General features: G+C 57.4%; 10 protein-coding genes across 10 annotated transcripts; 4 read left to right on the forward strand and 6 right to left on the reverse strand.

The window, feature by feature from the left end:
- Positions 1-101: 101 nt before the first annotated feature.
- Positions 102-1,830, reverse strand: BCV69DRAFT_309533 (hypothetical protein). Its single transcript, XM_025494722.1, has one exon. The coding sequence runs from the start codon at positions 1,761-1,763 to the stop codon at positions 267-269; it is 1,497 nt and encodes a 498-aa protein (XP_025350814.1). The 5' UTR covers positions 1,764-1,830; the 3' UTR covers positions 102-266.
- A 419-nt stretch (positions 1,831-2,249) lies between these two features.
- On the reverse strand, positions 2,250-2,888 carry BCV69DRAFT_243906 (hypothetical protein; the record flags this gene model as incomplete). Its single annotated transcript, XM_025490086.1, has 2 exons — positions 2,250-2,616; positions 2,758-2,888. The coding sequence occupies 2 exons, from the start codon at positions 2,886-2,888 to the stop codon at positions 2,250-2,252; spliced, it is 498 nt and encodes a 165-aa protein (XP_025350815.1).
- A 1,027-nt stretch (positions 2,889-3,915) lies between these two features.
- BCV69DRAFT_254295 (Pkinase-domain-containing protein) lies at positions 3,916-8,831 on the forward strand. The gene is made up of 3 exons (XM_025490554.1): positions 3,916-4,855; positions 4,947-5,166; positions 5,245-8,831. The coding sequence occupies exons 1-3, from the start codon at positions 4,405-4,407 to the stop codon at positions 8,336-8,338; spliced, it is 3,765 nt and encodes a 1,254-aa protein (XP_025350816.1). The 5' UTR covers positions 3,916-4,404; the 3' UTR covers positions 8,339-8,831.
- Positions 8,832-9,043: 212 nt separating this feature from the next.
- Positions 9,044-10,476, reverse strand: BCV69DRAFT_279586 (hypothetical protein). Its single transcript, XM_025491302.1, has 3 exons — positions 9,941-10,476; positions 9,405-9,833; positions 9,044-9,307 (listed from the first exon to the last, which is right to left on the reverse strand). Exons 1-3 carry the CDS (start codon positions 10,401-10,403, stop codon positions 9,174-9,176), a joined length of 1,026 nt encoding a protein of 341 aa, XP_025350817.1. The 5' UTR covers positions 10,404-10,476; the 3' UTR covers positions 9,044-9,173.
- A 108-nt stretch (positions 10,477-10,584) lies between these two features.
- BCV69DRAFT_279587 (RNA-binding domain-containing protein) lies at positions 10,585-11,671 on the forward strand. The gene is made up of 3 exons (XM_025491303.1): positions 10,585-10,677; positions 10,767-10,986; positions 11,136-11,671. The coding sequence occupies exons 1-3, from the start codon at positions 10,641-10,643 to the stop codon at positions 11,644-11,646; spliced, it is 768 nt and encodes a 255-aa protein (XP_025350818.1). The 5' UTR covers positions 10,585-10,640; the 3' UTR covers positions 11,647-11,671.
- Positions 11,672-11,902: 231 nt separating this feature from the next.
- Positions 11,903-15,606, forward strand: BCV69DRAFT_279589 (BRO1-domain-containing protein). The gene is made up of 4 exons (XM_025491304.1): positions 11,903-12,615; positions 12,690-12,977; positions 13,050-14,429; positions 14,508-15,606. Exons 1-4 carry the CDS (start codon positions 12,049-12,051, stop codon positions 15,216-15,218), a joined length of 2,946 nt encoding a protein of 981 aa, XP_025350819.1. The 5' UTR covers positions 11,903-12,048; the 3' UTR covers positions 15,219-15,606.
- On the reverse strand, positions 15,247-16,936 carry BCV69DRAFT_279590 (hypothetical protein). Its single transcript, XM_025491305.1, has 2 exons — positions 16,292-16,936; positions 15,247-16,201 (listed from the first exon to the last, which is right to left on the reverse strand). The coding sequence occupies exons 1-2, from the start codon at positions 16,538-16,540 to the stop codon at positions 15,365-15,367; spliced, it is 1,086 nt and encodes a 361-aa protein (XP_025350820.1). The 5' UTR covers positions 16,541-16,936; the 3' UTR covers positions 15,247-15,364.
- Positions 16,937-17,069: 133 nt separating this feature from the next.
- On the reverse strand, positions 17,070-18,469 carry BCV69DRAFT_279591 (hypothetical protein). The gene has a single exon (XM_025491306.1). The coding sequence runs from the start codon at positions 18,282-18,284 to the stop codon at positions 17,217-17,219; it is 1,068 nt and encodes a 355-aa protein (XP_025350821.1). The 5' UTR covers positions 18,285-18,469; the 3' UTR covers positions 17,070-17,216.
- A 155-nt stretch (positions 18,470-18,624) lies between these two features.
- BCV69DRAFT_6946 (hypothetical protein) lies at positions 18,625-20,329 on the forward strand. The gene has a single exon (XM_025495452.1). The coding sequence runs from the start codon at positions 18,658-18,660 to the stop codon at positions 20,164-20,166; it is 1,509 nt and encodes a 502-aa protein (XP_025350822.1). The 5' UTR covers positions 18,625-18,657; the 3' UTR covers positions 20,167-20,329.
- A 163-nt stretch (positions 20,330-20,492) lies between these two features.
- BCV69DRAFT_275139 (hypothetical protein) lies at positions 20,493-25,379 on the reverse strand (the record flags this gene model as incomplete). The annotated part of the gene is made up of 1 exon (XM_025491062.1): positions 20,493-25,379. One exon carries the CDS (start codon positions 25,377-25,379, stop codon positions 20,493-20,495), a length of 4,887 nt encoding a protein of 1,628 aa, XP_025350823.1.
- Between the last annotated feature and the right edge of the window lie 1,020 nt (positions 25,380-26,399).

Raw genomic sequence — 26,399 nt, forward strand, 5'->3', positions numbered from 1 at the left:
AAGAAAGTGCTTTGGATTACACTTTGTTTTAGATGCTAGAATCATTGCTATCTTTTTGCTTGAAGAGATTTTATACTGCTTAGAAATCGCACAAGTATTTCGGTCGATCGAGTCCCCTCCGCTCCGCTCGAGGTGCAGTCGGGTATATGATACATTGCTCTCTCAGGAGCTTTCGAGTGAGTGTGGAATGGGGGTATAGCTACAAGTACAGCTTGATCGAAGCGTGGACAAGCACGTGGTAAACCTTGAGTCCACTTTCTCTACCTCTACCTCGTCTCCTTATCCTCATGTGACCCACTCCTCGCCCTCTTGTCCTCCTGTGACCCACTCTCCGCCATCGTCGTCGCTGTACCTGCAGGCTTAGAGAAGAATCCACCCACCCCATCCAATCTCCTCTGCTTTGGATCGCGAGCAGCAGAAGCCAACGCCTCTCTGCCCGTCCTCTTCGTACCCCCACCCCCACCACCTCCTCCTCCTCCTGGAGCCCCTGGCGTAGTCGTGGAGGGAAGGTGCGGTGTCCAGTTTGCCTTGAGGAGACGGAGCGTACAGCCCGCTGCTGTGGAGAAAGGAGGAACAGGACAAGGGGAGGGGGAAATCGGTGCCGAGAGGTCCAGCAAGTACATTCCCGTATTGGAGGCAAAGGGAATACGGCTATCGCTTCCTAATTCTCCTCCTCTTCCTCCTCCTCCTCTTTTTACTTCTGTAGAAGCGCTCCCTCGAGCTTGTGGGGATGAAGATTTGGAGGTGCGAAGAGGAGGGAGGACGGGGAAGACTTTGAAGAAGGTGGAGATGAAGAGGCCGTGCGTGACGATTAGGATTGTCGGGATGCCCTTGCGTCGCCGTGGTCGTTGCCGAGAAGGAGAAGGAGGAGGGGGAGTCCCACCCCTGTCACTCGTGGGCTCATCCCCAACTTCCAGTCCCTCTTTCTCTGTCTCTACAGAAGCACCATGTTCCTCGTCTTCTGGCTCCTTCTCTTCCTCTCCCTGCTTAGCCATCTCCAGAGCCTTCCCAATCCAAAGCATCCCTGCCCTCCTAACCCTCTTGGAGAACTCCTCCCTCCCCTCCTGCTTGGCCCCCGATGGAGCTCGAGGCCATCTCGGTCCTGCGTGCTGACCTCGGCGGGTACATTCGAGGGGGCCGAAGGACTTCTCTTGCAGGTCGAGGGAGGCACGGAGCGCGACGGGCGATGCAGGTGGGGAGGAGGAAGAGGAAGAGGTGGTGCATTGGTCGCAGAGTGCTGTGTGGATCAAGCTGGCCAATCGGGTCGTACGTCCCAGGGGGCTGTGCACGATAAGCCGTACGTCCATGTCCACATCTCTGTCCATTGTGTCATCCAGCTCTTTCTCCCTATTAATCTCAGCAAACCAACCCGCAAGCGCCCCCGCCTGCTCCTCCCCCAGCCGAGTCAAGGGAGAGTCGGTAGTGCCTTGTAAGAGGTGGGCGGCATTGGCCTCTGTCTGTGGGTGGCGGATGAGGATGACTCGCGCTCGGACTGCAGGGCGGGCTCCAGATTCAGCTTGGGACTGGGCCTGTTGCTGCGTTTCTGAAACCGTGCTGGCAGATGCTGGAGGGTTTGCTACTGCTGCTGCTGCTATTGAAGATTCTGGTGGTGGCGAGCTGGGGACCGGGATCGGGACTGGAGAAGGATCGGAGAGGGAGCTCGCTATTGCTGCAGGCGAGGATGGCGGTGTAGTCGAGGAGGCACGAGGTCCTGCTGAGGCTGAGGGTATAGAGGACCATGCTGCCTGCAGCTCCATCGACATCGACTTCCCTTGCTCTTGCTCAGAAGGGTCTGAGACTCGAGAGAGCAAGAGGGTGATGTACAAGTCAGTGAGGTACTGATCGTAATTAGTGCGGAGCGAGCGGAAAGGGATCCAGTCCGCCGCGGAAAGAGCCGCCGAAGCCGATGCGGCTCCGCGGATGGCCGACCTGGCCATGTATGACCAGCGAGGTGATGGTCGAGAGGCTTTGAGGATAGCAACAGATAAGAGCACGTTTCTTGGGAGCACAGTCTTGATTTTGAGAAAGGTACAGCAGAGTGTCGCAAGGGATACATGAGAGGCGGAGGGAGCTTAGTGGTCGACATGGCTGGCGGAAGAGCGCTACTGTTGAGGGTAGACGCTGATCATACAACAGGAGGGTGAGGAGAGGAAAAGACGCAAGAGAGAGAATGATGGAATGGGACGGCAGAGCGATAAATTCGACTGTGCGCTACGTCTCGACGGCCCATGCGAGGTCTCGTGATCTGTCTAAGCGGTCCATTGGATGACCTTGTACCTGCCAGTAGGCATCATCAAAGGGACGACATCGAGCGTCTTGGTAGGCTCGCGAATCTTAGGAGTACCAATCTTGCCGTTCTTTTCCTCATCTTCGCTCAGCTCAATCTCAAATCGCTCAGAACGGTTTCCAGAGTCTCCTAGGAGAACAACGATGTAGTCGTCTCGAGGCACAGTGTTGTTGGGTACGATGAAGGAGACGGTTCCGGCCGAAAGGGGGAAATTGTTGGCCAGCTTCCACTTGAGGTGCTCGTTGCCAGACTTGCTGTTCTTGGGAAGGTAGCCGAGGTACAGGGTCGAGTTGGCGGACTTGAGGGGAGGAGGGATGTCCGAGGTCCTCCTGTCAGGGACGGCGAGTAAAGAGGTAGAGCAAGGCAGCGTCAGTCTACAGAGCCTAGTGACGGTGATGAAGACGATATGGCAGAATCATCTCCGTGCAGAAGGGGAACATTGTCGCTCTATAGCCAGCAGCTCTACTCACCAAGTGACGTTCTTTGCCTCTCCGTGGACCCAAGTGTCTCCCTGCTTAGGTGTCAGGATCTTGGGGTTGAAGACGATCTCTGCCTTTCGGGCCTGAAGAGCAGGGTTGCCGTCAGCTAGCAGTGCCAGCATGGAACACAGAGCGAGGGCGAGGAAAACAAAGGCGGATACGCGAGAAGACAACATCGTCGAGACTGAACACGGAGAGGGCGATGCCGATGAGCAGGAGCGGGAGCGGCGCTTAGGTGTCAAGGAGTACTCGGTCAACGAGGTGGTGGAGTCAATGTGAGGAAGTCCTGACTCGGTAGGCAGGGTTCTTTGGGGCGAGAAGCGGCTGAGAGAAGTGGTGAGGAAGGGACTGGGATGGGGGATGAAATTCAGCTCTACTTATAGGAGGACCTCAGGGGAGTCGGCGAATCTGGGTGTCTCTGCTTTGCTCCAGCGTGCTCTGCCACTGCATGCCCAGTGTGCCCTCGCTTCGTGACTGTTCAGGGCTGGCGATTGCTTCGCTTGGAGCATGGCAGAGACGAGGGACCATCTCCACTCGTTTCCGAGACCCTTTGCCGATACTGTAACTGCTTCAGACTTCCTCGCTTGACTACCGTAGTATTCGTATGGCAGACCCAGACCCAGTCACAGGTTCACGTGATCCAAGCTAAGACTTCGCAATGTCTCGGCCACCAGGAACGTGCTTGAGACTCTTGCACGCCTGGAGCCATGGCAACAGGTGCGGCTTCAGCATGCCACAAGTTCATTCCGCCTGTCAAACATGTAAGATCGGCCGTGTCCCCACTTGTCCAGGCCCGTACCGTCCTGGGGATGCCCTGGAGCGTTGACGTAATATTGCTGAGGAAAATGCGAGCTTCTACCTAACAGATCCGCGGGCGATGAGATGTTAGTGTACAAGCTCGGACACTTTCTGACAGGCCGAGACTCGCTTGACAAAGAAGGGCCTGAACCCTACCTGACCCTTGGCATGCTGGTGCGGTGATTGCGGACCTGAGCATCGGGCGTGGCTGGGGCCAACGGGCAAAACAAGGGACGGGCGCGTGGCCTGGAAGTTGAACATGTGACAAGGCGCGCCTCCGCTCGCGCTCCAACGTCCGCCGCCCGCCGCCCGCCCACGCCCACACACACACACACACACACACGCCCACAACTCACACCCGAGCTTCCCACCCAGGACCACGTCTGCTCCGCCTCCTCCCCTTTCCATCTTCAATTGCCGTCGGTATCTCCCCTTCCCTGCTCATCCCTCTCCCCTCCTTCTCTCCCTCCATCCCTCCCAATATCCTGATCTCCTCTGCTCCGGCTCATCCTCCTCGTTGCTCCTACCGCTTCGTCTCCGCCTCCTCACAAGGGTCTCTGTGCTGCCCCAACCCATCTCCTCACGCTCCCTTCTTCATCCGGCATAACAGGCTCACCGCAACACACGCCATCAACAAGGCACCTCTCTCATCTTGCTCCTCCCATACTTGCAAGTTTATTATAGCAACGTCTTGCCTATACCTGCATATACCTCTTCTCTCTGGCAGTGTTTTTATTCACTCCTTCTGCCCACGACAGTCTTCCACTAGACCCTCCAGAAGGCGTCACATAATTTCCATCATACATTGATCAGCTTCGGCGATCTCTTCGCTGCAACGCCATGTCCTATCGTCCTTCCTCTGCTGCTGGAGGGTCCACCATGGAGCCGCCTTCTCGTGCAGCCACAGGTCCACTGCAGATGCGGATGAGTCCCAACGGCCAGACTAGGAATACAATGGCAGGTCCCGCACACGGCCAAGTCAAGATTGCACCCCCTTCTCGGACAACATCCAAGGCACCATCTTCCTACAACTATCAACAGAATGCTGCCCCGGGCACTGCACAGGTGCATCGACCACAGGCAGCACGGCAGGCGCCCGCACCGCCTAGAGTAGCCCAACCATCGGCACAGCATCCCCAACATCCACCAGCACAACAGCAGCGTCAGCAAGCCGCACCTCCAGCCAATCGACCTCAGTCGCGTCTGGAGCGAGAGAAGAAGAAGGATTACAAAGATCCGCCCAACATCGGACCGTGGAAGCTGGGAAAGCTCATCGGTCAAGGTGCTAGTGGTGAGTGCAGAGCGGGACATAGAGCAGGAACCGGCGCGTAGGAACAAAGCTGATCGCGTAACAAAACGCACTGCTCACTCAATCTAAACAGGTCGAGTCCGCCTTGCAGAGCATGCTACCACCGGCCAACCGGCTGCTGTCAAGATCGTACCTCGCCATCTTCTTGCCAGCTCGAGGATGAGTCTGGGCGAAATGAGTCAGAAACAAGACAAGCTCACACTGGGCATCGAGCGTGAGATTGTCATCATGAAGCTCATCGAGCACCCGAACTTGTTGGGCTTGTGGGATGTCTATGAAACAACAAAGGAGCTGTGAGTGGAACAGCGTAGAGCAGTGTGACTGGGCGCGATCGGCTTACTCACTCATTTCTTCGCGCCTTTATTGCAAAGTTTCCTGGTCATGGAGTATGTCGCGGGTGGGGAGCTGTTCGACCACCTTGTACAAAAGGGACGATTGCGACCTTCCGAGGCGCGTTCTTACTTCCGCCAGATCATCTTTGGTGTCGACTACTGCCACCGCTTCAACATCTGCCATCGCGACCTCAAGCCCGAGAACCTCCTTCTCGATGGTACCAAGAAGGTCGTCAAGGTGGCTGACTTTGGAATGGCTGCTCTTCAGCCACTCGAGCGCATGCTGGAGACGAGCTGCGGAAGTCCACACTACGCGAGCCCTGAGATCGTATCGGGTAAGAGCTACAAGGGCTCGGCGTCGGACATCTGGTCGTGCGGTATCATCCTCTTCGCTCTTCTCTGTGGTCGACTGCCCTTCGATGATCCCAACATCGGCAAGCTGCTCTCGAAGGTGCGAGATGGCCGATTTGAGATGCCCGAAGGCCTCGAGGACGGCGCAAAAGATCTCATCTGGAAGATGCTCGAGGTAGACCCAGAGAAGCGAATGAAGATGCCCGAGATCATGCGCCATCCTTGGTTCACCAACCATGGTTCAGAGTCCTCTACCAACCCCTCCGGACCCGGTGCCGCTATGCTGGGCACCGAGGTGCAACTGACCGAAGCAGAGATTGACGTCGAGATCTTGAAGAATCTCAAGTCGCTGTGGCCTGAGAATTCCTCACGGCACATTGTCAAGCAGCTGACCTCACCCGGATCCAACTGGCAGAAGACCTTCTACTCTTTGCTTGTTCAGCACCGAGACAACCACAGCATGGACGACGAGGAAGGTTCAGACAGCGAGGATGAAGCTGAAGACATCAACCCACGCGCTGCACCTCCGGCACCCGCTGCGCCCAATGCGGGAAGTCAGAATTCCCTCGGACTGTCCCTCGGTATCAATGTGGCATCGGCAGCGTCAGGTGCCAGACCTCCTTCGATTCGCATTCAGGAACAGAGCAGGCCTGTTCGAACCGCCGAGCCTTCGACAGCGACGTTGCAACCCGTCAAGCCGCCCCTTCTCAGAGCTACCACGGACCAGAGCAGCTCCCCTCGTCCAAGCAGGAATCCGTCGCCGTCACCTCGCACCGCCTCGGCAACAGTAGCTACCCCTGCTACTTCTCCCATGGCACAAAGTAGTCCCTACCGACCTTCGAACACGAGAGCCTACAGCGATGCTCCTCGTTCGCCCGGAAAGCCACCTGCCGGGCCACGCCCAGCGCCTCCCGCTTCGCCTAACCCCAACCGTGCTAGTGTCGATGTCGGTCGAAGCGCGCCCAGCGCGTATCGAGCTCCTCCAACGCCAGTGCAGCCATCAGCCCCGGCTGATCTCTCTCGCCGTATGACATCACCCAGTCACCGCAAGTCTGCTGCAGAGGAGCAGACGTCCGCCGCCTCGTACGATGTCTCTGATGTTGCGGCTGCAGCCGCTGCCATGCGTGCCTCCATGGCTTCACCGACAAACGGACGGAGACCTCTGAGTGTCAACGCTCCTTCCATTGCCGTCCCTCAAGTTGGCGACGCCACTGTTCAGCGCTTCTTCCAGGAAATCGCTGCAGAGCTGGCTAGCATTCGAGCGGCCTCTCCCACCATTGCCCAGCAGTCTCTTGTTCAGCATCAGCCGCAGGGTCCCTCGCGCTCACAGCAACAGCAAAGTCGACGCATCTCTCAGGAGCTGGACCGCGGTACAGCGCCCGGACAGCCTGCCGTCAGACTTGCCCCTTCGCCTATCGCTCCTGCACCTCTGACACCGGATTTGATCCGCAGTGATGAGCACAACCAATTCGACGATGCTGATGAGGAGCTTGCGATGTATGCCGACCAGATCTCGATTCTGTCGTCTGTGATGGCAGCCGGTGATGGGCCCTCTGTGTCGTCGCCGTACACTCCAGCATCTTCGCCTCTGCCGCCCGCCTACGGTAGCAGTCCAACGACCAAGCCTCTGTCCGTCTCTGACAAGTCGACCAATGCGAACAAGCGCCTGTCCGCTCACCGTGCACCCCAGGGCGGCCTCTTCGCTGTTCCACCTGCAAGTCCAGCGCCATCGTCTGTGGCGTCTGGTTCAAGACCCAACAGCTACATTGTCAATGGTCCTCCTGCCACCTCCTCCGAGGCTACTTCGCCGCAGCTCAAGCAGAGTGGCGGCTTCATGAAGCGACGGTCATTGTTGGGACTGAGGAAGCAGCCTTCCAACATCTCCTCGGGCTCAGGTGTCGAGGGGTCGAAGAGGGTCTCAATGAGCTATGATCAGCAGCAAGTCTCCCCTCAGGAGAGACAGACAGCGCTCCCAGTCTCGCCAGCCCACCCCCAGCAGGAACTGACTCCCCTGCAGAGCCGTCTGGCCCACAATGCCTCTGCCCGTCCCACGCGTCTTCAGCAGAGGAACCCTGGACTGGGTCTGGACTTGACACAGCAACAGCAGCAACAAAGTACGCAGATGCAACAGCAGAATGCCACCAGTCCCTCTGTGCTGAGCCCAACGACGCCTTACCATTCCACCCATGGCGTTCCTTCCACACCTTCAGCAGGGCCCTCGGCTAAGCAGAGCTGGTTCGCAGGTCTCTTCAACTGGAAGGCTACCTCCCTCCACCTCAATTCCCTCGACGGATTCGTTGGCACGCAGATGGAGGTAAAGCGTCTCCTGCTGACCTCTGGCGCCAAGGTCTTCATCGAGGACTCCGAAGCTCTGGGGTCATGGAGGTGCTCCATGAAGGACAACAATTCCAAGACGCTGCGATTCCGAATTGAGTTCAACATCAGCTCTTCTCCTGCTGGCTCCCACGGAGCTTCCTCTCTCCTCGCCTCGCCCGCTCTGAGCGTTCCCGGCACTCCCATGTCCGGCACGGGCCGAGGAGGATTGGCTCCTTCGCCGGCCCTCAGCTCTTCCTCGCGCTACAGCGGCGCCGAGCTGCTCAATGCTACCGGCTACTCGACAAAGGTTACCTTCACACTCGAGAAGGGCAACTCGCAGGCATTCAAGAACATGTACTCTCAACTCAGGAGAGACTGGATTCTTGATGCGCCTGGATTTGCTGGTGCAGGAACGGGAGGAGCGCAATACTCGCCCGCTATGGTTGGGTTGGGCGTGAACATGTGAGGCGACGAGGAGGCCTCGATTGGGCTTGACTAGTCGCAAGCAAAGGAGGAGTGTTTGCTCTCCTCCCGCCCGCCTCTGTGCAGAGAATGCAAATATACCCAGAGCTGTAGAGAGCCAACAGCTCCAACCACCCGTTATGTCCATCATCCACGCGTAAGCATCCCCATTCTCTATCATCCTCTTCTGCCTCCCCCCCTTTCTCGTCCCGTCCTCGATCACTTCACGAACTTTTGCCTCCTTCCAACTTTCGACTACACGAATGGTCCCTGCGTCTCTACTCATGTCCAGCCCTCTGCTCTCTTTCGTTGTTCTTTCTTCACCTCTCCTCTTGTCGGATCGTACCGCATTGCATCGTATTGCATCACATCTTGGCCCCTTCTACTTTGTCTGCCCCTCTCTTTGCGCTGCTCATACACTCTACATGGAGCTGAAATTGCACGATCTCTAGCTAGCTATACATTCTTCTTGTCCAATCTTGAAGCTACGCTTGTCCTCCGTACTGTGCTGTGCTGTGCTGTGCGACTCTGCCCCAGATGCGCTACATTGTCTGTTCGTTTTCCTGCGCTTCTTGTGGTTGTGGAATAGGAAGTTGAAAAGGATCTGGTCGCTCGATGGACAGACTGACTGCACAATCTCGTCTTGCCTCTTGCCGCTAGCACAATTATGCCATCTACGCTGTACACGTCCTCGGCCTCACCAAAATGATAGTGGATAAGATCTCTGTTGTTGTGCTCTAAGTACAAAATGTTACAATGTTCGCCGTCGCCGCCGTCGCCGCCGTTACTGCCCTCACTCCTCCTCCTCCTCCTCCTCTCCTGCTCTGCTCCTCGAGTCTTTACGAAGCGATTCCTAGATCTGCTTCGAGATTGTCCAAGGATTTGAGAACCGTGTCTACCTTTGAGGTCAGACAGCGGATGGCGGCTGGAAGGAGACGCTCCGGTGCATAGGGACCTGTTGATTCGATGTCGACTGTAGTGAAAAGACGACGAGGATTGCAAAGCAAGAGGTCAGGATTCAGCTCTACGAGCTGGGCAGTGCCTCCTCTTCCACTTGGCTTCATACTCACACAAGAAGTGGTCTCTCACTCTTCCCAGCTTGACCTTGTCCTCGAACTCCTTATGCCGTAAAACCTCCCTCGAAACTGTATCCTTCCTCGGATTCTTCACATACACCTCTTCCTCACCATCGCTCTTCCTCTTCCTCAATCCAATCACTCCCTCGGGGAAGCATTTGATGAACTTGGCCCTGTGCTCCTTTGGGATACCACCTGCCGCAATGTCGATGTGTGGTAGAAGACGGTAGGATGCTGTTGCTACCGGAGAGAATTTGGCGTGGTCACGACCGACGCCCTTGACGGCATGGAGCTCGATGGCGAGCTCTTGACCGGGACGCAGCTTGGCTAGGAGAATGTCTGGGTTGGCTGCTCGGGGAGGAGCGCTACCGAACATGTTCTCTTGGTCGCCTTTGGGATCCCATTGCATGTGAGAGGCGTAGACTGAGAGAGAGTAGTGCAGGTGTGTGAAAAGCTGTCAGCATTGAACATTGAAGATGTCGTAGATCGAGCAAGACCGAAGAAATCGAATGCCAAGCACCGCTACTCACTATTCGACTCGATGTACTTCTTCTCCTCATCCTTCTCCCCCTTTGCAGCCTTCTTGTTCTTCTCGCATTTTGCATTCAACATGAACACCAAAGTATTCTCCTCGGTCGCCTCTGTCGTTCCTCCTCGGAATTCGATCCGTTCAGGGTCGATCAGGATCGGCACTAGACCCAGTCTGTGGGCGAGCACCTCGTCCTGGATGATCGAGGTGTTGTTGAAGATGTACACATTCTCAATGGCTACAGTTGGTACCTCTGCCATCAGAACTCTCCGGATAGCATTGGCAACGGAGGCATCAACGCCGATGAGGTCGAATTCGATTCGTTCCGAGGAGAGGCGGGTGGGCTGAACGGTAAGAGCCTGCGAGAAGGCAGAGAGGTCAAAGGGTCCGTCGGGAGGAGTGGATACTCCTCCAACTCGCTCTGGTCGGACCTCTACGAGGTTCTCCTTTGCAACCGAAGGCATCGTTCGGCAGGCAGCTCGAGTGTGAGGTGAGAGGGATGTCTTGGTGAGGGAGGCAGCAGGAAGATGAGGATATGAATCGCGGCCGACGGAAAGGAGAAATCTCGGTACGGGCCCAAATTCCTCTGCGCGCAAGGGCCAAGCCACTGGACTCACCCGCTTCACCTGAGCTTCCTACCCGGCCACGAGTGCTTCCGAGGATACCAAGGGACAACGAGCAGCGGGACATCATCGCCGACCATGAACATCGTAGAGAGTCTCGACGCCCCTTCCTCATGTGAGTAGCCGCAGGACGGGAGCCAGGCACTGCAGAGCCCGGCGGGACTGACCTCACCTATACTCATCGTTGCTCTTCCTCCTCCTCAGACCGCGACTCGCGGTCTCGAGCATCGCAGCAGGCATACCAGGCTGCCCTCTCCTCAACCTCGACGCTGTACCTGGGCAACCTCTCATTCTACACTACTGAGGAACAGATTTATGAGCTCTTCAACCGAGTCAGTCTGCCTTCGTCGGGAGGTGGCATACGGAGAATCATCATGGGCTTGGATCGGGTGCAGAAGACTCCGTGCGGCTTCGCTTTTGTAGAGTGAGTTGAGCCTGGGATCCATGCAGACTACTTTGGGGAATTTCGCTCGAGTACGACCCACTGGTTGGAGAGTAGGACGAGCTCGGTCCTGACCGTGTGGCAGCTGGATCTCATACTCATCCACATTACTGCTCTCTCCACCCAATCAGGTTCTACACTCATCAGGAAGCCCTGTTGTCCCTGCGTCACATCTCCTCTACCAAGCTGGATGAGCGTCTCATCCGATGCGACCTGGATCCAGGCTACACAGAAGGCCGTCAGTACGGTCGAGGCCGATCAGGCGGGCAGGTACGAGACGAGCACCGCATCGAGTACGATGCGGGACGAGGAGGATGGGGTGCAGGACGTCTGAGGGAGGAGGAAGAGCGCCTGAAGCGCGAGGCAGAGGAGGCAAAGAGAAAGGAGGAGCAAGAGAGCCTGTACAGGAATGCCGAGATGGAAGGACAGGGAGCTGGACAGCAGGGTGCTACAGTGCCTGGAGGTGCCGATGCCGAGTACTTTGAGCTCGAGGGCGAGCAGAGGGGTACCGCTGGGGGCGATGCAGCGGATGTCAGGGACAGTGGCATCGGACCTGGTAAGAGAGATCGGAGAGACAGCGATGAGGACGACTTTGATGATGACGATGGACCGAAGAGGAGGAGAGAAAGGAGCTTCGATTAGCAGACAGAGAGCGGACATTGGCAGCGTTGTACATGGTCGTCGTTGCCCACAGCCACAACCTATTGCAATATTGTCGTCTCAATCTATATTTGCTCTGACCGGCCTTGATTTATGACCAAAGAACGACGTCTAATGATCGTCCGACGGCTCGGATCGTGTCGGCGGAGTGGCCTCTGCGTCTGCGTCTTTGCAGTGGAGGTCCGGGAAGATCAACACAGCACGCCTAAGGTTTTGTGACCAGCCTAGCCTTACTTGCCTCGATAGTCTACCGTACCACATCTCATCCGCTCCGTTGCTTGGATTCCCTGCCTTCAGAACGAGCAGTGCGGCTGTTCTGACAGTCACTCTACCCTCCCACCGCATCTCGTACTCCTCGCGGCCAGCAGAGGCGTAGAGTCTACCATGTCGGCCCGCAACGTCCTCGCGTTGCCCGTCCCTTCCTCGCCCAACCTCTCCTCCCAGTTCACGTCCTCCTTGCGGCAGGCCATCATCTCTCACTCTGGTGAGACTCATCATCCTGATGCTTTCGCCTCCGACATCTCCTCTCTCGTGGATCTACGCGCTCGGGTTGGAGCAATGGAGGCCCACGCGGCCAGTCTGGATACGGCATACCGGTACTACGCCCAGCTGGTCTTTGCCACTACCAAGTTGCCAGCCAGCGTGCCCATCTCCTTTCCTTGGGCTCAGCCGCTCGTACCTGTCTCCTTCTTGGGAGCGCTAGCGAGCGGTGGTACTGGCGCTTCACATGTTGACTCGTCCAGCGAGAGCACAGCCGAGTTGGCTGCGATGTGGAAGAAGAGCGAGGAATTTGCAGTCATCTTTGACGGAACGGTCTTCGTCGGCCATCCCCTCATCGCCTGGGAGAGGGCGAACGTGTTGTATGCGATTGCTGCTTTGACTAGTACGCTAGGGGCGCAGGAATCGAGAAATGATGGAGCTAGCATCAAGAGGGCGGTAGCGTACTTTCAGGTGAGACCAACGCAGCATTGACCAGAGCTTGACCATTCAGCGAGCTGACTCTTGCCTTGCCTTGCCTTCTACAGACATCTTCGGCAATTCTATCACATCTAGAGACGCAAGTCATGCCCTCGCTCGTTCCTCAGCTTCCGCCGACCTCCCCATCTCACGGCCTCTCGCCAGTCTCATTACAGCCTCTGGCCACTTTATCGCTTGCTCAGGCCCAGGAATGCTTCTGGCAGAAGGCAGTCAGCGATGGGATGAAGTCGGGGACTGTTGCGAAGCTGGCGGCGGCAGTTGAGGAGCTGTATGAGCAGGCTGCAGATCAGGCCAAGAGGGCAGAGATTGAGCATGGTATCGAGGCCATTCCCAGGGTGAGCTCAAGCGCGAGAAAGATGACGCAGGCGTTGCACAATGCTGACAGAGGTATTCTGCGCTCCCTTTAGACTTGGCTCAACCACATCACCGTCAAGCGGCATCACTTCGGAGCGGCTGCCCAATATCGAAAGTCGCAAGACGATCTTGCTAGCTCACGTTACGGAGATGAGATTTCACGACTACAGCTTGCAGAGGGCTACGTCAAGTCAGCTCTGACCGCCTTCAAGAAGGGCTTGCCGACTACCACATCATCTGAGGCGGTCGCTTCGGATCTCAAAGGGCTGCAAGGAGCCATCGAGAGCAACCTCAAGAGGGCAAAGAAAGACAATGATCTCATCTACCTCGAGCCGGTCACACCTGGTGGCTCTCTAGCACCGATCCAAGCAGCCCGGATGGTGACTGCTAGGCTTCCCGCTGAAGTTGCAAAGCCCGTCGAGTGTCTTCGTGCCCCTGGCTCTGCTGTCGGCAGCGGCGACGCCTCCCTACCTGCTTTGGGCAAGCCGCTCTTTGCAGCTTTGGTCCCTTACGGAGCGCATCTAGCGATCAGTGTGTACGAGGACAGGAAGGACTCGTGGTGGAGAGATACCGTAGAGGGCAGACGGCAAGAGCTCGAAGCATTGGTCAAGAGCACATTGGAGAGTCTGAGCCTCCCTGCCGCTATCGACGCTCTAGATCGGAATGCCTCCGGGAGTCAAGCGCAAGACCTGCCGCCTGCATTGGTGGAGCAGATGGAGCGCTTCCGAGAGCAAGGAGGTCTTACGGCGCTGTACCGTCTCAAAGGAGATGTGGACAAAATGTCTCAGCTGAATACGTCGACCCTCCTCCAGGCGCAGACCGCCCTAGAGGCCGAGTCGAAAGAGGATGCCTCGGTGCGTGAGACGTTCAGCGGTTCTAAGCATTGGACGCGGCAGGAGAGTCGGATTGCTGGTCAAGGCTACTGGAAGCGGTTGGAGGAGCTCAAGGGTACCATCAAGATGGCCAGGGACAGCGATGCGGTTGTGCAGAGCAAGATGACCAAGTGGAGTCAGTCGTGGCAAATATTGGAGGCTGGCGAGGCAGTGGTGAGGGCTCAATTGCCAAGCGATGCTGGAAACACCTCCTCTTCGGCGTCGATCAGCAGCTCGAGCTCGGTTGTCAGGGAGCTGCGTTCCACGCTGGAGCGCATTGATGATGCCCTAGCAGAATTTGCTGCTCTGGCAACCGAGACTCGTTCGCTGGTCAGGTCTGACGATATCCGTGACAAGGTCATGAGGGAGGTGGTGAGATTGTCAAGTAACGCCACTGGAGATCAGGGAATCGGTGGGCAGGGTGGGTACGCCGGTGAGGTGGACTTGAGCCCGGAGATGTTCGAGGGACTATTTGACGGCGAGTTCAGAAAGTACAAGGGAGTCGAGTCGCAGCTGGATGGTTTCGAGAAGAGAGTTGAAGGGCTGTTGCAACGAGCTGGAGTAAGTACAAGCACGCAAGATGTGAAGACAAGACGACGACGTTCTGACCATTATCTGCTCTTCTTTTCCTCGGCCCAGACACAAAATGAGACCTTCACGACTCAGCTCAAGGCGAATTCCGCCACCCTCTCCCAGCGCAACTCGATTCTCTCCAATCTCTCCCTCTCCTCTTCCAAATTCTTCGAGGTCCACTCCAACCTCTCCGAAGGTCTCAAGTTCTACAATGGCCTCGCACCAATGATTACGCAGTTTAAGCAGACGGTGGATCAGTGGAGGAGAGCGAGGGAGATTGATGTACAGCAGCTCGTGGCAAGATTCGAAGGAACGAGCCTCGAGGAGAGGAGACGACCCTGGGAAGATGCTGGAGAAGGAGGACAAGCGGCCTCGCCTGCTACCAGAAGTGGTGCGAGGAAAAGCACTGCAGGAGCGACGGCGAGCCCTAGAGCCTCCACCTCGACCTCGACTGCGGGCACGCCATCCCGGAGAACCACTCGTTCCCAGGCCGCTCAAGCGCAAAGCCAGATGCAAGCCTCACCACAGGGACGACAGGCTACATCTGCCCCTTCTCCCTACGGTCAGCAGCAGCGCGCTAATGAGGATGAAGCCGATGAAGATGCCGTCTTGTCTGCTCTTGGAGAGGACACGAACAGGACGCCTACCAATAGCAGACCAAGCTCGCCTGCTGATCAGCAACTTCAACAGGACCAGCAACATGGGCAGCAGCAGGGCCAATCGGGACAACCGGCTTGGGGTCAATGGGGAGGTGGGTCGATACGCTTTGCAGATTGAGATTCAAAAGAGGGGGGTGGAAAAGACTGGGGAGGTAGAAATATATGCATTGTAACTCATGATCGTAATGGATTTCGTGACTTTGGTGAAGTAAGAGGACCTTTGTACAAAATCTAGGTTCCCGATACTGACTCTCTCTCCCTTTCTCAAGACCCCAGACGTCTTCCGCTGCCCCACTCCTCCCTACCGTACGGAGGAGGCTTATCCCCTTGCTCATCCTCATCATCCAGCTCTGCCTCTTCACCTCGGCTGCTCGGTTCATCAAAGGGCACCTCGGCCGTATAGTCGCTCCTATCTATTCCAGCTCCTGGCTCATCTGATGAACTACCGGCATTGTGTTGGTTTCCAGCGCCGACGAGGGTAGAGGTGTTGACGCGGTACTCTGGCCTGTTGCCGGGGGGTGGCTGCTGATAGACAGCACCACTGCGACTGCCCGTTACAGCTGAAGGCCCCACCCCTGCCCCTCCTCCTCTTGGCTCTTCCTGTCCTCTTGCCCTAGCCAACCTCTCCCTTTGTGCTCTCAGCGCCACCCTCTCTCTATCCTCCTGTGCCTCCTGCAACACCCTCGCCGCACGATTCTTTTCCACCTCGGCCTCGCGACGAGCTTGTTCCCGCTTCTGCACAGCACGCTCTTCACTCTCCCCTAGACGCTCTTGCAGGACTCGATGGGCGAGTTGGAGACGTCGCCATTTCTGTGCATTACCTGATGAGACTGTCGAAGTAGAAGTGGAAGTGGAAGGAGACGCAGAGGCAGAGGCGGGGGATGCTTCGCTTGAGGTGCTGGGCGGCTGGACGGACGAGTGGAGGTACCACTGCTGCTTGAATTCTACGGTGCGAGTGCCGAAGCCCGCCTGGAGTAAGTAGTCTGTGCCTCCTGGTACGGAGAGTACGCTTCGCTGGAGACGGGGATTCTCCGACTTGAAGGAGCGGTACTTCTCTTCGGTGGGGTGAGAGAGTATGTTGGATAGGAGTGTATCGAGCGTCTGTGAAGCGGTGGCGCAGGCAGGGAAGACGTCCATTCAGCTCTCCTTGCGCCCATCGAGACCTGACGGGGAATTTGTCCCTTGACTCACCTTGAGACACTCGAATGCCTTGTCGTAGCCATTGTCGCGGCGAATCTGTAGATCGACGATGCGTCTGCAGAGGAGGAGATGGTCTGCTTCGTCCTTTGCCCGCTGTGCCTCGGCTTCGCTGCCTGTACCGCCATGACGGGCAGAGGCCAGACGCGCTTGAGCCGCGGCAGCGATGGCCTCGCGAGCCGATGGAGGTGGAGAGGCGGCAGTGGCAGCGGTGGCTGGCGGGGAAGAGGGGGAGTGAGACATGTCGCGAGGGCGGTGATAGTATGGTATGGTATGGTATGGTGTGGTATGGTATGGTATGGTGTGGTATGGCAGATGAAGTCTACAGTAGTCTGCCAGTGGCAAGGGACGAGGCGATGACTATGGTGTAGACTAGTCAAGTAACTTGCAGTCCAATCTGTCCATCTGTGCGTATCAAGGGAGGCAACAACTCGCTTGCCGTGGCAGTGAGGTCAGTCAGTGAGAGGGGGAAGGAGGTTGAGGGAGAGTATGGAAGTCGGAGCCGGAGCACGTGGCGCAGTCGCTTGTGAGACAGGTCGAAGTGTGTGTGGAATTCGACGAGTAAGACGATGATAGGGAATGAGAAGTAACAAGACAAGGAGGCAATCAAGAAGGTAGCACCAAGGCAGATGGAAGTAGGCGGCAAGGGAAGACGGAATGGAACTTGTTGTCGGAACGCAGGCTATTTCAACTCAGACAGTCGCCCATGTACACACGCAGGCCCATTGTATCCCTTCTGCACCCGCACACCTTCAAAGACACAGACTTTTGACGGCCAGAAATCATTGAGATGGATATACAATTGAGCTTCTTCCTGAACGGTGACGTGAATGATGTATCTACAAACTCCTTCTTGGACATAATCTCTTCGGCATCTAGTACCTCACGTCTAGTGGTCTTGCTGCAAGGCAGAAGAAGCTTAATCTGGGATCGTCGCCTTGACAGCGTCAAGCATGCCTATGATGGTGGGTCTCCAGGTATTCAAGATCCACTGCGTCACATTGTACCAGAGTCTCTGGAATTGGTACATCGCCTCCGCACGTCGTAGGTCTCCCAACCAGATCTGAACCAGGTGCACTCCGAATTGTAGAGGATAAGCAGGGCCAGAATCTTTACGAGAAGTTGCGTTAGGGGCAATGTCGTCCGCGCGCAGGTCAAAGGCGACGAAGACCTCGTAGATGGAGCCCTGGGTACAAATGACGATCGCCGGTAGACGGTAAGAGGCTTGAGCAACGATTTTGAGAGTCTCCAACATTGAAAGGGCCTGAGCAGCGGCAAGCGCTGCCTTGTTCTCCGCCGCGAGGAGACTGCCAGCGTCCGATTCTGCCTCAAAGATGACGCAGGGGTAGGCAACGTCCCGACGATCTTGCGTTGGGAAAGATTGGATACCGCACAAAGAGACGAGATGTGCCAGTAGTCTGTTGGAGAGAGTAGGAGCTTGGCTGAGAATGACATCTTGTGTCACCGAGACGGCGAGACCGAAGATGAGGTCGGGGACTGGTGTAGAGAGCTTCTGGTCGGTATCGCTACTCGGGCCTACCTGGACATCGAATCTTCGACCCTGGCGCCAGGAGATGTTCTCGTGATTGAAGAGACCCAGAATGAGTTTGTGAAAGTCCATCCAGGCAATCTCCTGTTCCAGATTTTTGCGGCTTGCTTGATGGGCGAGGGCGACGCAAGTGTCTTTCAAGGTGTCAGGCATAACCAACGCCTCCGCGGTAGGAGTGCCTACGTGCACTTTCTCGACGGCAAACAAATGGTCGACGAATGTGTGTATCTCAAGCGGCCAATGCTCTGGTTCAAGCTCATGGATGAAGATATTGGCGGAGCGCAGATTGATGTCGCGGTATGATCCAGAGCCCACAAGCTGGTCCGATGTTGAGGTTTGCTGTGAATCGAGACTGTCGGCGTTGCTAGAACTCCAGCTCGCGCCGCGACAAGGAGGTATGACGCCGCGTCGACGAGTGTCAGACGACGGAGTAGACATTGCGAGCGGCAGTATCGTTGGAACGGTGTGGTGTCGATGTGAGATGAGACAGTGCAATGCGAGGTCCCTTCGCGCCGCTGCCCGGGGCTAACCGCTTCTGTCCTTTGCACAAATCTGTCTCTGATGCGAAGAGGGTCAAACAGGTGGAAGTCGCATTGTGTGAACTGTAGAGGAAGTGGTGAGAGTGACAGGGCAGCCAACGTGAGCCTGAGCGAGTCGCACATTGGCTCCGCGGGCTCAAGACTTGCCTCCTCCACTCCTGCTTCCGTGAGCGGAGCTTCCCGGACGCCCGCGTCGTAGATGATCAGTGATTCCTCCTCCTCTCCTTCCCCTCCCTGTCTTATCAGACTACCTTTCCCAGCGACCCTCATCTATGGTAAAGGCAGGAAGAGATGATCCTTCGTCAAGCTCATCAGACTTGCTCTCCCTGCCTCCTGAGCTCATACTCGAAATCATAGCCTACCTGCCCCTGGCCGCGCATCTCATCTTTCGCCTTCAGGTATGCAGTGCGCTGCGTACCACCAGCCATGATGCGCACGCTCCCCAGAAGAACAGCAGCAGCAGCAGTAGCGACCTCAGCAATGCCACGAATAATGCAGGTAGCCGTCTTCGGACTGTCAGTCTCAATCTAGGCCCTCTGAAGCTCACCCCGCCTCACTGCTTCTCCCTCTCGCAATGGCTCGCCGCAAGGCAGGAGTTTCAGCGGCTACGTCTCGCCAGGCCGGACGAGGACAGCGAAGAGGTGCATGGAGACCTCACGGAGACAGTGGTTGACGAGAGCTCAGGGACACAGCACCTGATCGCGCCAGATCTGGAAGCACACAGAGACAGTCTGGCACTTCAGCCTGCTGCCTTTGACTGGCAACAGGGCGCAGCAGCCTCCTTGAGGAGCACGACCTCGGACCCCCGCCCAGTGGCGCCCAGCACTCGGCTGGCGAATCATACTCACAAGGTCGGTGTACAGGAGAGACGTGATGCTGGTCCGGCGCACGAGGCGCGTATGCTCAGACGCATCCTCGGCTTCCTGACACTCGTCAGTCCCACAGAGACACTCCCGCCAGAGTGGACTCTGCCACCTTGGGAGGCGAGGATGGCTGAGGCGGCTAGACGAAGCAAGCTGGCTGATCTGCCGAGGCTTGCAGAGGGGCTGGCTCCCTGGAATGGGGTACCGTCGGAGGAGGAGCAGCGTACCTCTGGAAGATGTGAGACCTCACAAATGGCTCTCCCTTCCAGTAGGTCTAGACAGAGCAGCGCAGGTGCCCTCCGCACGCTGAGTTTGATCGGGTGGAGCGGGATCAGCGGAGAGGAGGTCGTTTCCCTCCTCCGTACGTGTCCGGGTCTGGGTCATGTCAGAGTGGTCCTCAAGACGGACCGACTGGACAATGGACCTTGGGAGCACTTGCGGTCTGCACGAGGAGCGAAGCACATAGCTTACCGCCGTCAGGAGCGAGTGGTCCGGTCTCCCCCACCTGTACCCAATGAGGTCCCAGCAGCGGCAGAGGAGACGGCGGGTGATCCGCCTGCGCAGTCTGCAGCCCCAGCCGCATCCTCGTCCTCGTCCTCTCCTTCTCCTGCCTACCTCGAGACCCAAGTAGTGGTGAACGTCGGTTCTCGTGTCCCACCAGGGGCGCACCTGCAGATCAAGGGCCAAGGTCTCTCAGCAGGGTATAGAGCTCTGTGCTATTCGCCTTCCTCGGTCTCTCAGCCCGGCTCGTATAACGAGCAAGCAAGAGGAGTAGAAACAGGAGCAGGAATGGCAGCAGCAGCACTCCACGTCATCTTCCAAGGTCGCTTTCGCCTGCCCGACGCACTCGAGATCGAGGAGATGCTCGCGTGGAGCGAGGTGAGATGCAGTGCTTGCCGAGCCGTTTTGCTCTTCTGAGATGTCAGGGGGATAGAGTCATCCGAGCGGCATCTTCGCAATTGCTTCCTTGGTTTGCTCGCTGCTTCATTCATTTGCAAGAGTTCATAAGATTACATTTGGCTGTTACCCGAATGAGGAATGGAGAGACGGAAGAGAGATGAACGCTATGCGTATGTACGATAATGGTTGCGTCTGGGATGGCTAGAGATACAGGAGGGATTAGAATGTCACACGAAGCATACATGAGATGAGACTGAACGAACGAGGATGACCCGAGAACGTAATGGCCGCGACGACTTCCCTTTCCTCCTCTCCTCCACTTAATTCCCAGGACCTCTACCCACTCAATACCTCTCATTCTGCATTTGAATCGCCGCCAGCTCCGTACGCGAAGTAGAGCTCGCCACCGTCTCCACCGACTCTCCATCGAGGTGCGCCGAGGAAGACCGGGCCTTGTGCCGGTTCATCGCCGCGCGACTCTGATGTGTGCGAGGTTGCGAGATGCTGCGTGTTGGCGGGCTAGGTCTGGCGGGCGATGAGGAAGAAGAGCCTCCAGCAGCAGCAGCAGCAGTAGGGAGACTGATTGGTTGAGCAGGGAGAGGGGAGTAGGTTCGCAGAGGAGAGCTGACGGCTACGTTTGCCCCGTGAACTCCACCACCCTTGGGCAGCGGCGGGAGAGGTTCGGTCGGAGGAGGCGAGAGCGGCGGTGGAGCCATGGGCGCTAGACGCCTCAGACTAGTGACCGGGCTCGGCCCAGAGCGAATCGAGGAGCCTGCGGACCCCACACTGGGTGAAAAGGGCGGGGGCGATGGGAGTGCGCCACTGGGTGGGGGTAGAGGAGGCGAGATGGTGTTTCCTGGACTGTTGCGTGAGAAGCTGATGCTGCGACTGCGGTGCTCGCTCAGCATCGGTGGTCGGAATTTGGGCAGAGCGGGGGAACTCAAGCCCCTCGCTCGGCCGATGGTTCGAGTCGCGGGCGCAGTCGCACTGGCGGGAAGTGGTGACTTGGGTGCTTCGGACAAGAAGGGGGCCAAGAGACTTGCAAAGCGAAGCAGGTAGACGGTGCCTTCCGGGCTCATGCGTGCACGAGGAGCGCAGCTAGCCACTGCGAGGACCCATCCCTCGGGATTCTTGGCGCCGCGTGCACCGTCCTTGAGACCACAGCTCACGACTGCCGCGGTATGGAAGACATCGCCGGCAGTCGATGAAGCGGATGGCGGAGATTGACCCAAGAGTTGTGAGACTCGCACAGGATCCTGTTGGAAGTGCAATCCTCGCTTAGCTGCTGCCAAGGCACAGAGGTGGAGAGGTGCGTCCAATGCAAGCTCTGGAGCTGACATTGTAAGTCCTGCATCATACCGCGCGATTGTCGTGCACTCCATGCTCTCTGACATCTCGGGCGAAGTAGGGGCACGCCGCAGTCCGACTTGGGCGATGTATGCCAGGTCCATGCCTAGAGCAGAAGCAATGGTCCGAAGAGCTGCCTGGAACGTCGCCATCTGTGGGTGAAGGCTAGCACTACGCGGAGACGCTGGGCCCACGCCCACAACATCGAGACTTCGAGGTGCTTTGACGCCTCTACGCTGAGCGAGGGAGCCGTTTGGACTTGGAGGCTGCAAAGGCAGAGCAGAGAGGGCTCCGGGATCAATCGATCCCGGAGGGACCAGGAGACCCTGGCTCTTGCCGAACGTACTGGCAACCGCCTGCTCGTGTGAGGAGGTCTCGCGGTGGTCGGACATCGACCACGAGAGGAGACTCTCGTCGAATAGAGCCAGCCTGTTACCCAGGGCGACGCGGCGGATCCTCTCCAGTTCGAGCCCCGCCTCCTTCGCAGCCTCTGCCAATTGAGCTTTCTCGTCCTTGCTTAAGCCTTCTCGGCGAGGCAGGAAGTCGTATACGCTGATCGTGCCGACGGGCATGCCATCGCTCGAAAGGATAGAAGCGGCACCCCAGAAAGCGGCCGAACTACTCGCACCGCTGACCCGATCGCGCTGCGAGAATCTCCAGTCGCCTTGAATGTGCGGCAACACGACAGGAGCTCCGCGTCGGCTCAGGATGGCATGTGCATCCAGAGAGTCGTCTCGCAGATTTGCTGGGTCGGCGACAGAATTTCGCCTGCTGTCTGACCCATCAAACAGATTGACCCCCAACGCCCCAGCTCCTCCACGACTGCGCCCTTCAGTGTTCGGCCTTGGAGTCCGCGTAATGTCATCATGTGAGGTGATCATCTGCCCAGTGTGAGCCAGCAGAAGGACCTCGTCATCCGAGATGAGCTGGATTGATGCCTCTGCAGTGTTCAGCAGGCCAGCAATCTGCTCCACGATGCTGATCAGCCGGGCATTGCGATAGGCTTGTGACGCTTGCTGAACAGAGTCCTGACGACCGAAAGGATCACTGCCTCTCCTGCCTCGAGAATCGAGGAAACCCAAAGCAGAGAGATACAGCATAGTAGCCTGTTGCCGCTTTGTCTCGTACGGCGGACGCGCCGCCTTCAAGTCACCAACTCCTCCGCCAGCAGCCGCTTCCACCGCTTCGAGCAAGTCTCCGTCCCGGAGGTAAGCCTCTAGTCCTTCGCCTTCGGCAGCAGAGCCTACTCTGCTCAAAGCCGGTGTCGAACGACCAGAAGCAGTAGCGTCGCCAGAGCCGGTTCCTTTGCGCTGACCTTTGAGCATCTTCATGAAGTTTGCGCCCGTGCCTTGAGTACCGCCAGCCACGGATACTCCCTGCCTGTTAGGCGGCAATGGGAATTTGAAGTCCAGTCCAGTACCCGGCGTCTTACCTCCGTTGTTCGAAGGGAGCTCGATTGTCGGCCCGAAGCGATCCATTGCCGGATTTGGGCCAGAGCGCATACTACTTTTACGAATGACAGGCGCACTCACAGGTCGCGGAGGATCTGTCAGATCCAGATCTCCTTGGGCATACAGCTGCATATAGGCTGCCCAAGTAGTTGGCAGCTGGTCTTTCGGAGTGCTGCTTGTCAGCAGATCAGGCTGCTGCTGTTGGAAGCCATACCAAGGGTTCTTCGCTGCCTTGCTGTTGTTGCCACTGGCCACGAGGCAAGCCTCCAGCAGGGAAGCCAACGGAGGGAGCGAAGCCAGCGTCTGCGCTGCTCGTGCCTGAAGAGGGAGCGTCGCGGGTGCAGCTGACATTTCTGCAGGACTCTCCTTTCTCGACAGCTTCTCGTCACGCGCGTCCCCCACTCCAGGGTCTAAGACTGCCTGGGACGTGACTCTCTGGAAAGCGGGCAATGTGTACAGCGCATCGCTGGTAATAGCGCTCCTCGTAGCGGGTCCACCTTTCGAAGACGTCGGAGGGAGGGCGATTGCAGTCACGTCGACCTCCTCGCGTGGATGTGTGCCTCGCCCATTTCCGGCCGGCAGACTTCCTTGGCTGCGAGCTTCTTCCGTGGCGTCTTGAAACTGATCAGGCGTCAGCTTGCCATTGGTGGGCGGGGCAGGCTCGGACAACAATCGCGACATGTCGATGGAACTCGTTGAGCCCTTGCGCAGCTCAGACTTAGCAGTAATGAATGGAGGCCGTGTAGACGCATTGCCCGCTCGATCTGTTGTCGTGCGGATATCTGGGGTGATGTTGGAGCTGAAAGATGTCGATTGGCTATACGAAGAGGTCGACCAGTCCGTCACTGCCGAAGACAGGCTGGACTGTCCGATACGCCCTCCGCCTCTATGGGTCGGCAAGAAAGTCAGTGACTCTGGCGGGGAGGGAAGTGCCTGCGCATGCAGGGAAGCCGGAGAGGTCGAGGAAGATCCTGGCAAGGCAGGGACTGAATGGGACGCAATGGACGCTTTGTCTCTGCTTCTTCTCTGAGGAAGTTGACTCGCCCTCTTCTTCGTGATATGACGGTGAGCATTTAGCAGGGCCTCAAGATCCTGGACAGAATCTCGTTGCGATCGGAGCATCGCCTCGATGTCATCTGACAGGTCTCTTCCTGCCAGGACGAGAGGGTGATCCAAGACAGGGGCCTGATCTGAGATGCGCGATTCCGATGTAGTCGATGTACCGAAGCTATCGTGGGAAGAGGTCGAAATGTTGTGGTTGTGATTAAGTCTTCTGGCTTGCGAAGAGGAGGAGCTCACGGAAGAAGACGTCATGTTGCTCTGACTGCTTCCCCTGCTGCCTTGCTGTCTTTGATGTCCGGGAGTGAAGGGGCGGGAGGAGGTAGATTGACGATAAGGTGGCCGCCAGTCCGCGGAATACTCTGCGAGGACGTCCGGAATGAAGTCTGCACGCGGCTGCGGTGTTTTGTTGAGCGCCCGGAGGCGTTCCCCTTCACGTGGCTCTGGACTACTGGTCTGGTCCTGTCGAAGACGCTCCTGTTCTCCCAGCCCGAGCAGTCGGTCCGCCTTCCTCAATGTGCCATTGTGGGAAGATTTTCCAGAACCTGATAGCTGAGACGCGCCGTCAGTGGAGGAATTTGAGGTCCATACAGAGCCCTGCTGGCTCTGTTTGCTGAAGAGCTGACCCCAAATCTTTCCCGCTTTGCTCTTCTTTCCTACTTCCTCTTCGTCATCGTCGTACTCCCGCCAAGCTGGACTGTTCGCGCGGCCGTAGTCCGACGCTTCGTGGCCGAGTAAGCTCCCTTTGCCCACGTCCTTGGCGCTCATTGCATCGTCGCGACTGCTCATGCTGAAGCCGCTTGGCGAAGGCGCTCTGGCTGGTTGGCTGATCGTCCGGGCGAAAGACGACGCGTTGCGATCGCTGAAGCTGCCTTTGGCTGCTGATCGCGCCTCACTGACATCAAAGTCCACCGCTGCCGCCTTGCCCTTCTTGCCGAAGCTACGTCCGATGTTGGACGCGCTAGCTGCATGTCTTAAGCGACTGAATTTTCCCTTGACCTCGCCACCAGATGATGAGCTGGGTACAGGCGAGGCTGCGCGAGTTTCATTTGTTCCCGTTGTCCCTTGCGGAAAGACCTCTGTAGAAGGAGGTGCTAGCAGGAAAGAGTGAGGCGCAGTGACTGCGTCTTTCCTGATGGGCGGAGGAGGCGGAGCATGAGGTCCAATGGGACGCAGAGGCGTGATCGGCGAATCGACGTGGCCAAACTCCGAATCTCTTGAGCTTGATAGAGAGAGACTTGGTGGGCGGGACGAGGATGGGGAGTACTCTGTAGTACTGCGTGAGCTGTTGGCCGTCGAATCGCCAGAGGCGTGGGCATGTCTCGCCCGAGCTGCGTTGGGCAAACCACCCACGGGCTTGTGAGATGGTCTCATGATCTCTCTGCTGCCATCATACTCTGCACTATCGCCTGATGAAGCACTGGGCTTATGTGGATAAGGCTGATGGCTGGGCCGAGAAAAATTCCTCGTCATTGGCAGTGGTACGGGAGGATTCTGACCCAGACGCGACTCGGGGTCGCGAGGTATCGGCGGGAGGTCCATATTGGTCCTTGACTGCACTGATCGAGCCCTTGAAGCCATCTGTGGCGCTGCTGGGCCGGAAGCAGAAAAGGAGGGTCCATTGTCCATGGGGCAGAGGAAGTACTCTGGCGAGAAGCCTGGGGACCTTGCCATGGTACTGTCTACGGGGCCGCGGTCACTGACCTCGATGAGGCAGCAGCAACAGTGGGCTTCGAATGGACACTGGCGCGATGATGAAGCTCAATAGATTGACCACTGACCAGCAGCGTTGACGCGATGATCGAGAGTGCAGCAGAGACAGAGTATAGGAGCGTCTCTGTATGCGCGAGAAGATCGCGTTGCACCTCGGTAAAGGAAGCAGGAGGTGTAGCTGTCCAGCACGACAATGCCAAGGTTCGGACAGTAAGAGGAACTGTATGCAGACTGGCACGTCGCAGGTATGAGGTGAAGACAGAAAAGGAGGATGACAATATGTGAGGTCGCGACGAAGGAGGGGTGAGTGGCAGCCAAGAGGGGCACAGAGAGATGGACCGAGGATCGGATCAGCGTCGGAGCGATTGAGTTTCAGGTGCGATGCGTGGGCCATTTGCCTTTTGCCCTTTGCTGATGCGCAACGACGCAGGTGTTGGTTCAGCCGACGTGCCGAGCGCGTCGCAGCCCGTGGCGCAACATCACACGCCTACACGCCCCCCCCGCACCGCCCTTTGTCCTAGAACCCCTTGAGAGCTTACCAGCTGTCAAAGCAGAGGTCTGCTATCATCCGCGCCGACGTGAGAGCGCTCCTACCTCAGACGCCATGATACTCGAGCTTATGCTACCCGTCTTCGGCTTTCGCATCGGGCCTCGGAACTTACTAGAGGTAGCGCGGGGCAG

Source organism: Pseudomicrostroma glucosiphilum (genome assembly GCF_003144135.1).
Source record: "Pseudomicrostroma glucosiphilum strain MCA 4718 unplaced genomic scaffold BCV69scaffold_1, whole genome shotgun sequence".
In the NCBI taxonomy this organism is placed as follows: Eukaryota; Fungi; Basidiomycota; class Exobasidiomycetes; order Microstromatales; family Microstromataceae; genus Microstroma; species Microstroma glucosiphilum.

What these genes read in the sequence shown, in the direction of transcription:
- BCV69DRAFT_279587 (XM_025491303.1), top strand. Translation starts at nt 10,641, where the DNA reads ATGAACATCGTAGAGAGTCTCGACGCCCCTTCCTCAT. An exon ending in TCTCGACGCCCCTTCCTCAT is followed by an intron (nt 10,678 to 10,766) that starts GTGAGTAGCCGC and finishes CCTCCTCCTCAG; the next exon opens with ACCGCGACTCGCGGTCTCGA. An exon ending in TGCGGCTTCGCTTTTGTAGA is followed by an intron (nt 10,987 to 11,135) that starts GTGAGTTGAGCC and finishes CCACCCAATCAG; the next exon opens with GTTCTACACTCATCAGGAAG.
- BCV69DRAFT_279591 (XM_025491306.1), bottom strand. Translation starts at nt 18,284, where the DNA reads ATGTCTACTCCGTCGTCTGACACTCGTCGACGCGGCGTCATACCTCCT.
- BCV69DRAFT_254295 (XM_025490554.1), top strand. Translation starts at nt 4,405, where the DNA reads ATGTCCTATCGTCCTTCCTCTGCTGCTGGAGGGTCCACCATGGAGCCG. An exon ending in CATCGGTCAAGGTGCTAGTG is followed by an intron (nt 4,856 to 4,946) that starts GTGAGTGCAGAG and finishes CAATCTAAACAG; the next exon opens with GTCGAGTCCGCCTTGCAGAG. An exon ending in TATGAAACAACAAAGGAGCT is followed by an intron (nt 5,167 to 5,244) that starts GTGAGTGGAACA and finishes TTTATTGCAAAG; the next exon opens with TTTCCTGGTCATGGAGTATG.
- BCV69DRAFT_309533 (XM_025494722.1), bottom strand. Translation starts at nt 1,763, where the DNA reads ATGTCGATGGAGCTGCAGGCAGCATGGTCCTCTATACCCTCAGCCTCA.
- BCV69DRAFT_279586 (XM_025491302.1), bottom strand. Translation starts at nt 10,403, where the DNA reads ATGCCTTCGGTTGCAAAGGAGAACCTCGTAGAGGTCCGACCAGAGCGA. An exon ending in GAAGTACATCGAGTCGAATA is followed by an intron (nt 9,834 to 9,940) that starts GTGAGTAGCGGT and finishes ACTCTCTCTCAG; the next exon opens with TCTACGCCTCTCACATGCAA. An exon ending in AGTGAGAGACCACTTCTTGT is followed by an intron (nt 9,308 to 9,404) that starts GTGAGTATGAAG and finishes TTTTCACTACAG; the next exon opens with TCGACATCGAATCAACAGGT.
- BCV69DRAFT_279590 (XM_025491305.1), bottom strand. Translation starts at nt 16,540, where the DNA reads ATGTCTCACTCCCCCTCTTCCCCGCCAGCCACCGCTGCCACTGCCGCC. An exon ending in AGGCATTCGAGTGTCTCAAG is followed by an intron (nt 16,202 to 16,291) that starts GTGAGTCAAGGG and finishes ACCGCTTCACAG; the next exon opens with ACGCTCGATACACTCCTATC.
- BCV69DRAFT_6946 (XM_025495452.1), top strand. Translation starts at nt 18,658, where the DNA reads ATGGTAAAGGCAGGAAGAGATGATCCTTCGTCAAGCTCATCAGACTTG.
- BCV69DRAFT_279589 (XM_025491304.1), top strand. Translation starts at nt 12,049, where the DNA reads ATGTCGGCCCGCAACGTCCTCGCGTTGCCCGTCCCTTCCTCGCCCAAC. An exon ending in GTATCGAGGCCATTCCCAGG is followed by an intron (nt 12,978 to 13,049) that starts GTGAGCTCAAGC and finishes CGCTCCCTTTAG; the next exon opens with ACTTGGCTCAACCACATCAC. An exon ending in GGCTGTTGCAACGAGCTGGA is followed by an intron (nt 14,430 to 14,507) that starts GTAAGTACAAGC and finishes TCCTCGGCCCAG; the next exon opens with ACACAAAATGAGACCTTCAC.